Source organism: Cardiocondyla obscurior, linkage group LG07 (genome assembly GCF_019399895.1).
Source record: "Cardiocondyla obscurior isolate alpha-2009 linkage group LG07, Cobs3.1, whole genome shotgun sequence".
NCBI lineage: Eukaryota > Metazoa > Arthropoda > Insecta > Hymenoptera > Formicidae > Cardiocondyla > Cardiocondyla obscurior.
The window spans coordinates 960,084-976,785 of record NC_091870.1 but is presented as its reverse complement, the minus strand read 5'-3'; the positions used below and the strand labels follow the sequence as shown (position 1 = coordinate 976,785).

Genomic DNA, 16,702 nt, shown 5'->3' with positions numbered 1-16,702 from the left:
TCACCGCGTTAAGGCGTTGTTAAAAAAAATGACCATTAAAATCCGAGGCACGGAGGGATTGTTTCGCAAAGCGCGAGGGAAACGATCGACTTGGCGAGAAACGATACGAAATTGTAAAGACCGGAATGCTAAAGATCGCGTCGAACGACGAGAAAGTCGCTTTCGCTCGGCCACTTGAGAGGAGATCGGCCACTTCTCGTGGCGAGTCGCGATTAAACGGGGCCTAATCCAGGACCGTACTTTCTTTCTGCGGTGTAACATGACATGTTAACTGAGAAAATGTACTAAAAAATCACTACAATGGAAGTGCCTGACAGATCCGAGAATCCATGAACGCGAGAACCGAAGCATGTAAATACCGATTGAAAGATCGTTCGAAATATTTATCGTATCGGGGATGCTTGGCCGGCGCGAAACGAGAGGAACACCGGCGACCGAGAAGCAATATCGCCAGATTGAAAACCTAGTGTTGGCAATCGGGACTGAAGTCGGTTATGTCCGATTAGTTGCGGGGTGAACGATCCCGTAACAACTTTATGCGCGATTACTACAAACCGCGGTCTCGGCCGCGACAAAGAGAACGAGGAAGGAGATCCTACTTACTGTGTAGCCACCACGTGAAAGCAACTGCGGACGTCTTTAATTATTAACTTTCTACGTGTCATTATCGCGGTGGTGCAGCGAGGAAATAAAATATTACACGTCGGCAACGGAAAAGCCAATGCGGACGCCAGCGAGCGCACGCGATAACGCATCCTATTCTCGCAGCAAATTTATTTATTTGCGTTTGACCATTCGATCTTGCGAGATACGTAGACGGTTTCCAGCCGCTTTGGGAAATGGATTCTAAATGGATCGGTGCCAAATTAAACACGACTTTAAAATCGTAACTACGAGCCGGATAAGCAATTTGAAATTCACTCTGTCGTTTTGATTTGCTCGATTAACCTTTGTCATCATCCATCAACAGTTATTCTCATGCCCGACCATTACGCTTTTTCCACCGCGCGAGATACCGGGGATTTTATTATCTCGATTATCCCGCCCGTTCCTCCTTTCACCGGCAGTTGTTACAGTTATAGTTATAATACTTGGGCATTTTGTACGATCGACCGATTCTATGATTTATCACTCTCGAGTAAAAATATTTCTGGATAATTGTACGTGTAAAAAAAAATATGCGTGTACGTGTCAGGAGTTTCCCCGACGTATTTTAGAAAAATCAATTAATTAATTTATTGTAAATTATTCATTTATAATCACAGTAATAATAATTATTATTATTAGCTCAGGCTCGAGCCCGAGCTCGTCCAGAACGTTAATATAAAATATATATTTAAACGACTCCAATATTTATAGCCGGATAATATTATTTAAAACTCACCGATAAGAATGATTCGATTGCATTTAAATGTTATTAGCGATCATACTAAATTTTAATATATATTATAATATTTATTCTGCAAAAGTGGGTGAGTGATTCTCGGTGTTTTCCCGAAGATGGGAAGAGTCCGGTCAAAATGCTAGTTCGACAAAAAAACTACTATCACACACCCTTGTGCACTTACGCCACCGCTACTATGCTACGTTGCGTCTAAAATATTGATTTCGGGCGTCTTATTGATTCCACCATATTTCCTCGATAGTTTAATCGATAAAACGGCGAAGAAATCTCTTCCTAGACGAACTCCCATCCGTAAACAGGATGTTTTTAGCCGAGAAAAAGAGACCGTCCCCGAGCGATCGCGTTGTAAAATTTACAATACAAATGGCATTTTCGCTTTCACCACCTCCGTGGTCTTGCGAGGCCGCGCGTTTTCACCAGCGAAGGTATTACATTGTGATCCGATCCTTTTGCATCCGTGCTGGCGGTAAAAAAAAAAGAAAAAGAAAGCAATCGCGTAAGGAAACGCTTAAATCGAATAGAATTTGATATTTATTTGGCCGTAAACGAGATTTATGTTTTAGTAAAATTATATTTTCGCGGAAAGAAAAAAGAACGAGGCATAAACGCGTGGGGGAAAAAAAATTCGCGCTGGAAAGTAGACGTTTTTACGAAACACGGCCCTTACGAAGGATCCCGGGATAGAAAAGTCATAACTTGAGCATTTTTCTCGGCCGTTACGCGGCTGTTTTTTTTTTTTTTTCCATCGGCCGGCCGCAAAATTACCGAACGCGCGCGAGGGGCAAACGGGCACACGTGCGCTTCTGCAGGAATGGATGTTTTCCTGGCTTCAGGAATCCCGTATGAATATTTATGAGTGACCATCTCGACCTGGGCGCGGTGGATGGAATCTACATTCCTCCTCTCAGGATTTCCCTTCTCTTTTCTTTTCTTTTCCTCCGCTTCTTTCGCTCTTCCCCCCTGCCTCGCGTAATAAACTTCTCTCATCTTTTTCTCTCATCGCGCTCTCATCTCTGTTCGGCTTGATCCGTCATAAAATACTAGTATATGTCTCTGCCAGGGAATATCCTTGAATCGAAGCCGCAGTGAAGGGGATGAGAGGAGCTAGGCTCCAAAGTTTCAGACAAACAATTTCCATGCATTTATAGCGCTCACGTCGTCAAAATTTAATTAAAACTTGACCCCTTTTCAACATTTTTAATCCTTCACCGAAGGGGAGGGAGGGAGTTTAACGGAGAATATTATCGTTGCAATTTTTCTTCTATTTCCGATGCTTTTGTTTCAGATAGAAAAATAACGTAGACTTGATCGAGTCTTGACGAATTTACATTATTAGCGTTTATCAGGACTCGAAGTGATTATATTGGACTTATAGTTATTATAATTAAGAGATGACTACCATTTGGAGACGTTACGGGGTGTTCGCATAATAATAATGGGACGTTTGCATCCCACAGATAACGACGAGACATTGTCTGAAATTCATCTCGGCGTATCACGTCAACGTCGCGATTTTGGAACGTCACGGTTTTTATTGCAATATTTACATCCTGATTTCGTCAACGCGGAGGTTTTATCTGGCATTCGATGCAAAACAACGTGCGAGGGTACCGCGACCGGCGAAATATTTACCTTGCAATTCGGACATGTAATAACTCCGGATATTCCCCAGCCCGCGCCAGCAGACGCATCGCGAGTTCGGTTCGTTTATGCAGTCTATCCCTTGTTTGATTTCCATTGGAATATTTTACGCCAATGACGCGCCACCCTCTTCGTCCCCTGGACGAGTTTTTCAATAAATTGAGCGAGCAACGAGTCGAAAAAAATCGATGCATGACGATATTAAATACGTTCCACGGTGTTTTAAATAATAACTCTAGACTTGGAGAAGCAGAGCTGACCAAACTAATATTTCATCGATTGAAAAATAAATCTTGATGAAAATAATGATTCTCAGTCAAAAAGAGATCTCAATTTTGCTTGTACATGTAGTACATGACTTTTCCTTGCATCGAGATAAATTTACGTCTACATAAATAGTGTTTATAAATAATTGATATTAATCAACAAAGTTGTAATAATGCTAAAATAAATCAAACCCGGAAAAAGACATTTTGTAAAAATGTTGTTATGGTCGATGAACCTCGTCGTTATCTGCCTTGATTAACGCAAGAAATATTTAAATCGCGCACCCATTCTCCGATTACGTTAATGTATAATGCATGTTTCAAAGTAAACCACGAGCATTCTTTAATAAATAGCGATCTTTTAAAGCATCGTAAATTCCCTTAAAATAATTTTCATACAAAAAAAAAATACAAAAATTACGTAAAAAAGCCTTTTAACATAAATATCTCCTCCATTTTTCAATAACTCGCAAAAAATAAAATAAAAGAATTTCGTTCGGTGCTTCTCAAGTCAGAGTATTCTCAATAATAAAAATATTAATCCGAAATATTGTCGTGACTTTTTTGGAAAATAAATTTCACGAATTAATTTGTCCGACAAAGCTCGGTAAAAAATTGAAGCTTCCGACAAAAAATTTTCCCATCTATTTAAAAAATCTCGATAGAGAAAAATCGATGGCACGCGCGAGGGGGGGAATGCATCGGAAGCCAATTAATATCCACGTAGGGGCGAGAATTCTGTCCTTCTCCCAATACACCTGGCTCGAATAACCCCGCTGAAACATAACTGCGTGGTCGCGTGATATACTCGCGCCATGGGACTCGCTTGTCAGCGACGGGACCCCATAAACTCCTGGCTGCGCGATAATGGGGTTAACCAGCGGTTACCTCGTTATTTCGATCGTAAAGCACCCTACCTCCGTCGCGATAATTCGGCTGGACACCCCCAAGCCTGCGATTGCAAACGTAATCTCCAAGAAAAATGCTCTCTGACTTTCTCATTCACGAACGTTATTACGCTTCGACGCAACTAATATAAATGTACTTTCGTACTCGAGACTCATAGATTACCAAGACGTTATTTCTAACGCTTTCTAACTTAACTTGAACTTGACACTTCGCTTATTAGTTGAGGAATAACCGCGCGAGAACTATACGTTAACGCGCTTTATCCATCTGCTCGGTCGAATAAAAAGATTCGTCACTCACCTTGTAGATCTCGTCGACGAGTCTGGTAAGTTCCTCGGTCTCCATGATGAAAACTCCGCTTTTGGCAGCTTCACGAGATGCTCATATTTTCCCGTTCTCCCCGCGACCGGATCTCACGTGTCCCGCTTTCCCGTGCTGGATCGCGAAGCACACCTTCGATTTTCGATCGCCTTCTTACGATCTGGAAAAGAAAAATCGAACGTAATTATTACAGACAGGAATTTTACCGATATTTAATAGAACGGCACGTTTTCAAACGCATATAAATCTTTGAGAGACATAAAAAAAAAATTAATTCTTTAAGTTTCTTTATCGAAAGAAATATTTTATCTACGAATTCCAAGGTATGGAATTCCATACCTGCAGTGACGGTAACAACGCGTCTCTTGCCACACGTCGTTTTACATACACACACATACGTCGGACAGACATTAAATTTAAAAATACGCAAATCTGTGAATTCTCGCAGGTCTTTGACTTTATCGGCGGATTTTTCTTCGAGCATTTACCTATTAGCAATCATATAGCAATTTATCTATTACTACGTTTTATGATAATAATACAGAGAGAGAGAGAAGCGCATTCCTCGCTCGATTGTGACCAATCGGTTAAAATCTCGAATCGCTGCCTCGGCTAAACACAGGCTAGGCATTACTCATACGTGAAACGAGAGAGGTCACGTTTTCTAAGTACTTTCATTCCGCAAGGACACTCGGTATGCGCGAGCGGCTACGGGAGAGCCGCATAACTTGAATGCTTTTATCTCTCGACGCGGATCTTACGGGTCGCGCGTTTAAATTGTTCACAGATCGGCGATCGAGAAGCGGATCTGATTCTTCGACAACTTCGTGCAAACATAATTATTACAATTCCGCAACACAAATATTACAAATCCCATAAATTTCTAATAACTATTTAGAAAACAAAAAAAAATTTTTTAACATACGGATCATCCGCATTACATAACTACTTAGTATGCGTGCGTGTCGCTGGCGGAAGTGGACGATTCTTCACTCAATAAGTTGGCTGAAAGATTGACCAAAAAAATACTCGATACGAACCCCGTGATAAGTTAAGAAAAATTCGCGCGCACGTACGGCTCGCGCGTAATTGATAATATTCTGAATAAATTCGCAGACAGCAAATGTAAACGTTGGAAATAATTGTAATTGCACGCGACATTGACATCGTGACGGGAGCGAGGGGTAATTGTGATAGTGTCATACGCGAAATACGAAAGAGTGAACCGGCGATTGCAAACGAAATATCAATCGCCGCGACTCCGCGGGCGAATGTAACATAATAGACCGATTAATAATAAAGCGGCTGTTCGACTCACTGGCCGAGCGTGCTTAATTAATAAACTGACGTTTCATAAATTAATCCGCTCGACTCCGAATTCACAAAGTTCATCAAGCTGTTTAAACTTTATCAATAATCCCGATGGTCCGAGTAATTTGTCAGCTTGTTACTTCAATAATTTTTTTATATTTTATGGCATATTAGTATCAGTAGCGAACGCGAGTGAGAAAAAAATAATCTATTTTCTACGTCCATGTATTTAAAATTATCTAATTTTTTTTTATATATATAAAACTTCAGCAGATAAATTAAAAAAAAAACTAGAAGACAAATAAAAGTTTTGGGAACACGGCGGAATGTTTTGTTATCGGAAATATCAATCCATTCGAAATGTGTAATGAAACGATATCGATGATCCGATGTACAAAATGTTGCGAATAACAGCGAGACACTCGTTCGATTTGTTAAATCGTGTTGATCGAGGAGGCGCGTATGCGCGAGCGGTTCGATCGCGATCTCAATACAGAGCGGAAGATTCGATTAAACGATGAAAGCGCCGCAAAATTCAACGCGGCCTATCGAAAACGCGCGTCCCTCTTTCTCTCTCGCTCGCGAATTCGCCCGTGCGCGAATTTCGCCGATGCAACTTCGCAAACGCTCGTTCACCCCGAAAGCTTTCAAGCGAATTAAATTCTCTCGAATCGTTTACGATAAAATGTTTCCCTTTAATCTCTCTAATCACCGACGCGCTCTACAAACTTTCGCGAATTTAATAGGCGGACGTGACCGGGGATGCTTTAAAATATCGATATCCTACGCTCGTGCTCAATTGCTAATATCAAATATCAATGCATAGTTCTTGCCGATGGATATTAAAAATGAGTCGCCCGCGATGTGATAAAACGAAGAAGAAATAGATCGCTGCATAGGTGCAACGCAACGGTAAAAAGCATACGACGCGCGCGCGTAATCATCACCACCTTTTGGATTATGTTCATTTGGATAACATTTATTAGTAATAACGAAATTAATTATCAATGTGTAAAATAATATGGTAATATTACGGACCCCCGTAGTCTATATAGGGTACGTGCATGTGACGCGTGTGTATTAATTATAATAAATTACATTAATTTAATAATTAATTCTATTAATTATAAACTCGCCGGTAGAGAAAGTCAAACAAGTTGATGGATAAATATACGTCTGTTAAATATGAATATTTTCAGCGATAAATATTGTTTATCAAAATCTCGTTCAGTACCGCCGACTCGAATAACACGCTATCAATCACATGCATCGGTGCATCGAACTTGCGCCGCGTTACTTTCTTCGTTACGAGATCCGTATTGTTACATCACCAGCGTGAATATGTTTATTAAAGCGGTCGACAACCCGCGCCTTCTCATGCCTCTTTCATTTCCCCCCCTTTCCCCCCTCCCCTTTTCTACTTGAAAATTTCATTCCGTTTTCTCCGAGCTGTCTCGCCGACGCGATATATTTACGTAAACGATGCGCGATTTCGGCGTCAAAGCGGCATACTTTTGAGGAATAATTTGAAGACTTAAAAATAAATAGATGTGTTAAATTGGATTTCGCGTTGCATTTTATGGATCAACGCGTTTGAAACTATTGATCCACAGTGTTAAAAGGAAAAAATTACAGGAATGCAAGAGAGTGGACAAATTTATGTACACGTTGATGTTAAGGTAACGCCTTAGAATGCAAGAATACACCTTGCGCCTACGCTTACGTTACATGTATAAACGTGTGTGTGTGTATGTGTTTGTATGCCGCAGGTGTAACCGAGTTCCTATCTGCAGGAACCGAAACCGTTACAACAGAGATTGGTCTGAACGACATTCCTTTTATAATCACCATTTTAATATAATCCCGTGAACAAATTCAAATAATTCTCGACGGGCACGTTTTGAAAATTTCGCGAAAACTTGCAGCTATCACGTTGGGAAATTATGTTTTCAGAAATTTTTCGTTGGCAAATACGAATAAAAAAAAGAAAAAAAAAAGATTAAAATCATGTTTTGAGATCTTTTTGCATTTCAAATTTTACACGCGTTATAAATCAATTCTTTTTTTTTTATTATCAAAGTATTCGACATAAAAAAATTTGCAACTCTTGGAAGAATCACCACGTACGTAACACCCGTCTATTTTCCGATACACATCTTTCTACGACGACGGTGTTAGCATCGTTAGCGATGATAATATGCGCGTGCAATATCGGGAGCGAGTTTATTAGTGGCGCAGTATTTTTTTCTTCTTTTTTTTTTCTTTTCTTTTTTCTCTTTCAAGGCCAGCGAAACGGGAAGGGAAGCTGATAGAACTAGTTCTATAAACGGGATTCCACGAGCTGCAAGTTGACGTGAAAAAAGGCGCACACGCACCTCCGAAGAGGCCATTTATTATTATTACTTTTTTTTTTTTTTAATCTCTTTCTTTTCTTCGCGAACTAACACATCTTTGACTTTCAAAAGCTTTCCCCATTCCTCTTGTGCTTTTCACGTTCTCACTACGTTCCTCTCTCACATCGTAGTTTTAATTATCGCCTCAAAGAGCCCCACCCTTTGCTTTATTTATCCATCGATGACGTTCCCTTATCCTGCACCGTCAAAGAAATCCCGAGGGACGTTAATTAACCCTCAAACACAAAAAAAAGTCGGACTGCAAAAACGAATATGGGCGCGCCCATATTCATTGCAATAATGAAAGGAAGGAAATTATTCTTTAACCCCCTTTCGCTGTGCGCCTTACCGTTTCGTTTTCGATAAAGTAGGATAAGATAGCCTATTTTAAAAAGATACGTAATCGCATGTAGCTTTTACCTTCGCATATCAATATGATTTGTAAATTTATTACTAATGTGGCTCAAAGCTGTCTCGTTTAAAAGAGTGAGAGGATAAAAAAAAGAGCGAAATAAAAATCGCATCTTTATACACCGATGTAAACTAAGATAGCTCAGTAAACGAACCGGGAAAAAGATATTTGCATGACAAAAATCACGCGCAGTAAAAAGTTAACGAGGAATTACGAGCTGCAATAGAACCCGGTCTCGATTCGCGAATTATCTGTCAGGACATAAATTCCGATTTACAGCTGACATTCGGTACGGTTCAATACTCAGCCTCACGCTTATATTTTTTTTTTCTTTCTCTCTCTCTCTCTCTCTGTTTCTCTCTCTCTCTTCTGTTTCGATAATGGCAAAATCGGCTAGCCATTTTCCGCGTTCGACTTTAAGAGACGCGATGAAATAAAAGAGACGAAAAAAAAATCGAAAAGAACGAGGCGGAAAATCCGAGGGAAGAGTTCTATCGGCGACGCGGAATCGCTCGCGAATGATTTCCGTCGATGAAATATTCATAATTTAATACGTCCTTCTTTCACTCGCCATCTTCTTTTTTTTTCCCCCCCTGTTATTTCGACGGAACGATCGTCGTCAAAGATGAAATATTCATCTTCGAGGTGACGACGATGTCAGGGCGAAGGAGAAAACGCATCGCGCGTCATCGAGAGGAATCCTCGATGTAACTTAATAGCGTACTTCCGATCTTTTCTTAACCCCTTGATCTTTAACTCTCGATTTAGGTACCTTGCGTATTAATACGCCATTTTTTTCTTCGACCGAACAAGCGCAATTTTCTTTCGTGACGTATACGACAAACGCAACGGTCTCTCTTTCTTACACTAATTTCCTACTTCCTTTTCCTTTAGGAAAATAACAAACAGACTTCACGATTCGCTAGAGCTCATCTCAGAGGTACATTTCCGTGCGATTTACATTTAACGCAACTTTCAATTCCCGATATATCTGGCGGAAAAATGTATCTCCGTCTTTCCCTTCTCGTTAGTTTCGCGCATGACTTTGCAAATATACAGGGATCGACGGGTTCCTTCCTTCGACATATTTCGTGCGTACACTTGACGTTTAACAATTTCTGCGGGTTTTACAGAATTTCTAATTCAGCACGTCTTCCGTGCATTTACAAAAAAAAAAAAAAAAAAAAGGGTTGGAGAGTGACTTCCGCGTGAAAATAATATTAAAGTTTTACACTCGTCAACAGCCGGAGTGTAAAATATAACATTACAGCGTGAATTTAATATGGATTTCTAATATAAACCGTACGTGGTGTAATTCAGAAGAATACCGCAACGTTTGTCGAATACGTACAAAACGAGGAATGAACGAATTAACAACAGAATTTCTCGTTGATTGTGAAAAATTTAAACAATTTAACCTCCCGTTCTCCGCGCGAGAGTTCCACCCAATTTATCGTACAATTACTTTACGCCGTAACGTTTACCGTATCATAAAACCTGCTAAAGAAAAATCCAAAAGAGAGAGAAAAAAAAGCACTTTGTTACCGACATGTCGTATTTGCAACCGACATATTTGAAAAACTACCTCGTCGCGGTGCAACGTTCTGTTCGGTCTGGTACATTCCTCGTTTTAAACAAATAAGGTGCAAGGCTCACCTGATATCTTATGCAGTTGGAGTCGGCGGATCGAGAGATGACGAGTTGAAGGGCAGTAGTCGCAGGCGGGGAAGAAACGAGTCGGTGTTAGAACAGCTCGCGGACGAGCGAGCGGCACAAGAACGATCCGATAGACGCGACGCGCACAAGAGGACTGACTGCTACGTCGCACTGCCGCCGGCCGCTGGCCGCCGACCTTCGAGCGCCCTCTTTACTGCCGCTACACTACACAACCCGACGAGTGGAGTACCGTCCACAGAGGCAGATATAGCATTTCCCGCGAACGAAAGCGGTCAGCGTACGATTCTATGGTGATGTGCATCGAATCTCACGCGAAACTTGTGCTAATATATCGCGAAGCGTCGACCGCCGAAAACCACCGAGAACTGCGAGAGAGAACAGTCCTACCAACACCCACGCTCTTTCCCCCGTCTCCCCCATAGGCCCGGCCTAGGAGGGAGGGAGGAGGGTGATCGAGAAGACGAGGGGAAGGTAGTAATGAGACGATTTTCTTCTTCAAATTTCGGTGATTTTCAGCGGCTGGCGTTTCACGGTATATTAATTACGGGTTTCGTGAGAGGATCGACGCAATTCACGATACATCGACTGTGGATTTTGTGTGAGGATCAACGCACTTCGCGACAGTGTTCATACGCTAAACGCTCGTCGCTGCGGCAAATGCCATATCTGCTTCTCATTTTACATTTTTTTTTTTTTAATTTCTTTAAATTAATGTATCACAGTAACGATATAATTTAACTTTGATGAGTAATCTTTCTTAAGGTTTTATTTAAATTTATGCCAAAAATAATCTCGATATATAATAAAATGAATAAAAATTGTTACGTATGTGAGTATATGTGGACGTTTTGAATATCAAATGCCTATCATTTAAGAACATAAACCTCAACTCCCTTGTGACTTATTTTCGAGAGTTTATCATACAATTTATAGTCGGCATTAATAACAAATTACTCCGCAAAGTTTTAATCGAAAATGCAGCACCATTTAATTGAACTTTTCCTCTGCGGTCTTCCCGGTTATGGGAAGAGAAAAGAGGAGAAGGGAAAAGGAATTCAATTAAAAAGTACCATGTTACTATACATATATATATACATGGCATTAAAGTTAATTTAATGCCTCGCGGTTTATTGCACGTGTAGCAATACCTTCAACAATTATTATTAAATATAAATAATAATTATTAAATAAAAAAGAAATCATTTAACTAATTTAACTCGTAAATATTCAAGTAAAAATTTGGAAGCGCCCTTAGTCAAATCTTAATTTTAAATTTGTAAAAATAACCATCCTATTTATCGATTGTAGTAATTTCGATATTTAATTTAGAGTATCTTTTATTTGAAGATATCAAATATAATTTATCCTATTCCCAGAGTACGATAAGATACTCGATATTGAAAAGGTAGCATTATTGCCGATGTACCTGCCGTTGATGATTCGAGTGTTTCTCGGCGAGAACATATCTCGAAGATGGTACGCGTTTATGGGGTCATTGACGAAAGGAGGACTTACTATGGAATGTGGTAAAGGCCGGAATGAAGGTCGATATACTCTACGAAAGAGATTCCTACCGCTCGCTCGCTCGCTCTCTCGTTTTCTCGCCGGCCACGTTTCCGATAATGAACTTGAAAACACGCAGATCAAGAATTCCCGCGTCTAATTTCCCGTTCTCGACTCGATTAACGATGCTAATTAATTTTACAAGCCGCGGCTGATCGAACCCGCCTGCCAAATAATCTCGTAAGCAAGCTAGCCGTACAATATTCAATTATTCTTCCGAATATTTGGTCACCGTTTAATAAACCAGTTGCGATTAAGCTGACCGTCGATTAAATATTAATTGTAAATAAAGTTTCGTGTACGCAACTGGTAAAAATTCTTTAAAAATTTAATCTAAAGGAATATTGAGTTCACTTACGAGTCGTCGGGATGGATGAAGAAATTAGGAGAAGGTTAATAACTATCAGCGTGGCAAATATTCCGCTAACACCGCGTTAATCGTCGCTGGCATTGAGGGGACGGTCCTCATCCGTTCTGCTTATAATCTTTCGCTAAACAAAATATAAGTACACAGATAATTATCACATTTAGAATAAATGTAACAAATTAAATTATAATTTAAAGGTGCATTAAATACATATATAAATATATATTTGTAACGTCTACGCATCTGAAAATAAATTGCCTAGAAAAGTTTGATATCCAAATATCTATTTATATTTTATATCATACAATAAGCGCACGAAGTTAGGATAATTGTGGCCATTACATGGCTATCATTCTGGATTCTCTTTTTACATCAATTTGCTATTTTCTCTTGCAATACTTGTAAAAAATGTTTAGCTAAAAAATTTTTTCTCATATAGTTCAAGTGAATTAGCCGAAAATACTAACATCTATCATCTCGTGGATGCATTCCAATTCGTAAGGCGACATCAATATCACAATTCGCTTCTTAGATTATCTCGTTTGGTGGGCGTCGCATGTACAGCACTCTGAGATTCAGAACTTTGTTTCTTTATTTTCTCGTCCGTTTCTAGTGACTTAATGACATTATAGTACTTGAAAAACTTTCTTTTAATTAGCCGCGTCTTCTTCGGATCCTTACTAAGATCAACGGTAGAGCCTAAGATCAAATGTATGTCCTTGATGTGCTCTAACTTGAGCAGAATAATTTTACGTTTATTCCGTACGATTTTCTTATTTAGAAAACTTAAATGCCGCCTTAGTTTTCTATAATCCTGCAGGAGTTCCTCGATAATATCCAAGCACAACCTTCGAGTTCTAGCAATACACTTATCCGGCGCTTCGCCAGTTCCCACTTGACAGATATTCGTCAGAGCTTCGACGTGAGAATCACCGTCCAAATTTGCCAACACAAAATTCAGCAAATTTGGAATGGTAATAGGAACAGAAAATGGATACACAGTACTATCCTCTTTTCTAAAAAAAATTTAAAATAATATTAAAGTTAATATTTAAATAATTTTAATTAAGAAACGTTGCGCAATTTACACACCTTTTCGCAGGGAAGAATAAAATCGATGGAAAGCGATTCATGCTGTATTCCCAAGGCAAATCATTGTTGTCTCCGTCAATTCTCACAAAAGTCAGATGATTCATATTGGATAAGTAATATGCTACTGTTAAGTATACATACGATATAGCATTACAAAATCCGCAATAAGGAGAATGATACATTATAACAACGTCCTAAAAAAAATTAGTTACATCTCATTTATTCTATAATACAAAATGTTATTATTGTTGGCGAAAACTGTTTCTCGATATGCAATCTTTTAATGCATATTAATAATCATATACTGCATGTAACTCACCTTTGTTGAATCCAAAATAGTAGACAAAAAATTTCTTGTCGTCAATTCCGGCACGCGAATTTTTGGACGTAAATCTGCACCGTTTTGCTGTGTGTTATTATTATCTTTATCAAGCAACTTCCATTCTTTATAATGCTGTGCATTGTTTGAACGCAATGTTCGCTGTAATAAACTTTGCGTATAATTGTTTATGAAATCAACAAGAACATACTCGCTGAACTCGTGATGCATGACGTACTGACTCTCTAACTGTAACACAACAAATATAAAAATTGCTAAAATATTATTAAAAAAAAAAAAAAAACATTTAAGTAAAATAAAAAAGTGATTTACCGCAGCATCTAAAATAATGACTGTAGTTTTATTTTTCGAGATATCAATTCCCAAGTGTTCTGCAAATTGGAAATAATGTAAACTGTCAATAGCTATTAGCGCTAACGTCTTATTGGTTTTGCAGACTGATTCCTTTAAACTGATGTTAAATTGCCTTGAAGATTCTCGGGGAAATACTGACGGGTGGTAATCATTTCCAGCTGTCCACTTTTTGCAATCGTCTTTAAAAAAATTTCTTCTCACCACGCTTGCAGATTGTGAATCGTTTTTGTTCTTTAATAATGACGATTTATATTCTATACCTGCATGCAGCCTTAAAACAATAATTTTTATTTTTAATAAATTGCTTTAAAATTATTTTATTTGTGTATAATTATATCGTACCTTTTTAATTTCAATTCTTCTTCTAGTTTCATTGAAATATAATTTTTGTTACAATTATATACATCTTTTTGATGCTGTCTAATCGTAACGGGATTCGTAAATATATCTGTATCTTTGCAAACATCGTTAAATTTTTTAGAAATAATTACACACATTTCTTTCTTTAATGGATTAATCACATTCGTTTTACACAAGAGACATTTATTCATTGCGACGTTCGCACAGCAACTATTGTTGATCCATTGCTGAATTGATATGCTAGCAGCTGAATCTTTGACTTGCTCAATATAACTTTCATTTCTTTGTAAATCGACACATTCTTGATTTTTAGAAAAGTGTCGAATTACTGCCGTACGTCGTTTTGTTTCTAAACGCGCGATTATATCCTTCACCAAAATACTATCTGCACAGTTATAATATTGCAAGCCGATTTCTCTAATCTAAACAACAAAAATATTTCGATATAAATTATGTAATTATTGTGTTGTAAAAAATATATTTGATAAAAAAATATTTATTATCAAGTTTTAATGTCCGTTTTAATAAAAACAGACAACAGTTAGCGACGTACCAAATTATAGATATAATTTTCTGTATGAAGTGGATTTCGTGGAGTGAAAAGAAATAAAACCGGCCCTTCACGGAGATAGGGTGCGAGTGTAAGTGCTTTAATTCCAGGAGGTTGTAACCAAAGAGATGGTTGATGAACAGAATTACTAATCCAATTCAAGATGTTGTCAAAAGTCCATTCCCTATCTTCCGGATAGCTCTAAGTATTTTTAATACTGATATATTACGTAATGTATTACATAAAATATAAAACAAAAAAATTGTGTGCCACATACTTACTAAAGATTCATTCCACATGAGTAAACTTGCTGATGGAAACTTATAAATTCCATAATGTAATTTGCTACACAACTCACTAGTGACTATAGCAAATACCACATCCCTATTAGGATCTCTTTCCAATGACCTTATTGCAGCTTTATAAAATTCTCTATATCCAGGAGTTGTATCTAATCGTGTAAAATTGAAATATCCAACTACTACAGCCTATAAGTAGTGATAGCATTAATTATAAAATAATAAAGAAAAAAAAAATTTATACTTACATCATAGTCAACTAACAATTCCATTAACTGTTCTTTATGTGTTATTCTAACAATAGGATTCACAAGTGCATCAAGAAAACGAATCATATATGGTGCTGTACGAATTCCTCTGTAGTAAATGCCAGAATCTCTGGATGGATACAGCATCAGTACTGGATAACCATGGATTTTATTATACTGTGTTCTGCACTCTGAATCAGGATGCCAACAATTAATGGCTGCGAAGAATATCTAAGAATACACACATTGTTGACAGAAGCATTTACAAATAAACAGAAAACAGTATAGAATTAGATAGATAGCTTACATATACATACCTGTGGGTAATAAAATCGTGCAACACTTTCGAATTCATGTCGAAGTGCTTGACTTTCTGCATCCCAGGGTGCATAATACATGACAAAGCTGAAATCCGCTTGTATTATTCTCTCAATCATTGCTTCCAAATGGCCTTTGTAAAAGTCTAATATTGGAGAATTTTGATCGAAGAAAGGCTTAGCAAGGGGAGGCTTGGAAAGTCTAGGTGGCCTGTAAAATTCAAAATTTGAATCGGTCTGAATGAGACGTAATTATTTCTCGGAAATATAAGTGTATCGATATAATTGAAAGGTGAAAACTTACGAACTTTGTAGAGCGGCCATAGCCGTAAAAATAATGACAATGAGCAAACAGATAATTTCGTAGGAGAACATTTTAGCGGACAACCGTTCGTCCATCATAAGTCCTCTTTTGGCCACGTCGTTGCTCGATTCAGACGTGGATGTCGACGTGATCTGGCGTGATAGGTTATCGGCATTTCTTACCGAAATCGTCTCGCGCTTCTCGCTGAACTCTCGTCCAGCCATCGCCTGCCGTTATCAGCATTCACCGCATCGTTGTTGCCGCGCTTTTCCTTTCCTCCCAGATCGAACGGCGCAAAATTAATTTTCTTAATTACTTATTAAAACGTCTCGGGGGGAGAATTCGGAGACGTATTTGAAAATTCACAGGGAACTTGCGAAAAGAAATGCAAGATGGTGCGAGCCGTGCAAGATGAACGACCATTGTAAATCTATGACCGAGTCTACAATGCAGATACGGCTCGCTCATTGGATCCGATCGAAAAGAATGTTAACGATTGCGCTATTGATTGGTCGCGCGAGACAGTCCGCTGTGAATTTTCGCGCAATAGGATTGTGCCGGTGGAGGCTCTCG

General features: G+C 38.6%; 2 protein-coding genes across 5 annotated transcripts in view; both read right to left on the bottom strand.

Annotated features, from left to right (window-relative positions):
* Positions 1-12,387, bottom strand: part of Irsp53 (Insulin receptor substrate 53 kDa) — a 50,815-nt gene extending 38,428 nt beyond the window's left edge. The window contains exons 1-3 of one of the 2 annotated variants that reach the window (XM_070659174.1): positions 12,257-12,387; positions 10,315-10,539; positions 4,522-4,702 (exon numbers count right to left, since the gene is read on the bottom strand). In XM_070659174.1, the coding sequence (XP_070515275.1) occupies positions 4,522-4,566 (45 nt within the window). In that variant the 5' untranslated portion in view covers positions 4,567-4,702; positions 10,315-10,539; positions 12,257-12,387. The remainder of the gene's footprint in view (positions 1-4,521; positions 4,703-10,314; positions 10,540-12,256) is intronic. The other variant, XM_070659175.1, reaches the window with a different exon arrangement.
* Positions 12,388-12,532: 145 nt separating this feature from the next.
* On the bottom strand, positions 12,533-16,591 carry LOC139103979 (thioredoxin domain-containing protein 11). Of its 3 annotated transcripts, XM_070659180.1 has the most exons (10): positions 16,130-16,591; positions 15,826-16,036; positions 15,509-15,739; positions 15,243-15,449; positions 14,965-15,162; positions 14,394-14,833; positions 14,010-14,322; positions 13,677-13,925; positions 13,358-13,551; positions 12,533-13,281 (listed from the first exon to the last, which is right to left on the bottom strand). In XM_070659180.1, exons 1-10 carry the CDS (start codon positions 16,351-16,353, stop codon positions 12,780-12,782), a joined length of 2,769 nt encoding a protein of 922 aa, XP_070515281.1. In that variant the 5' UTR covers positions 16,354-16,591; the 3' UTR covers positions 12,533-12,779. The 3 variants fall into 3 exon arrangements, with proteins under 3 accessions (XP_070515281.1, XP_070515283.1, XP_070515282.1); XM_070659182.1 differs by lacking the exon at positions 16,130-16,591 and having other exon boundaries at positions 15,509-15,699; positions 15,826-15,952; XM_070659181.1 differs by lacking the exon at positions 16,130-16,591 and having other exon boundaries at positions 15,509-15,726; positions 15,826-15,935.
* Positions 16,592-16,702: the final 111 nt, after the last annotated feature.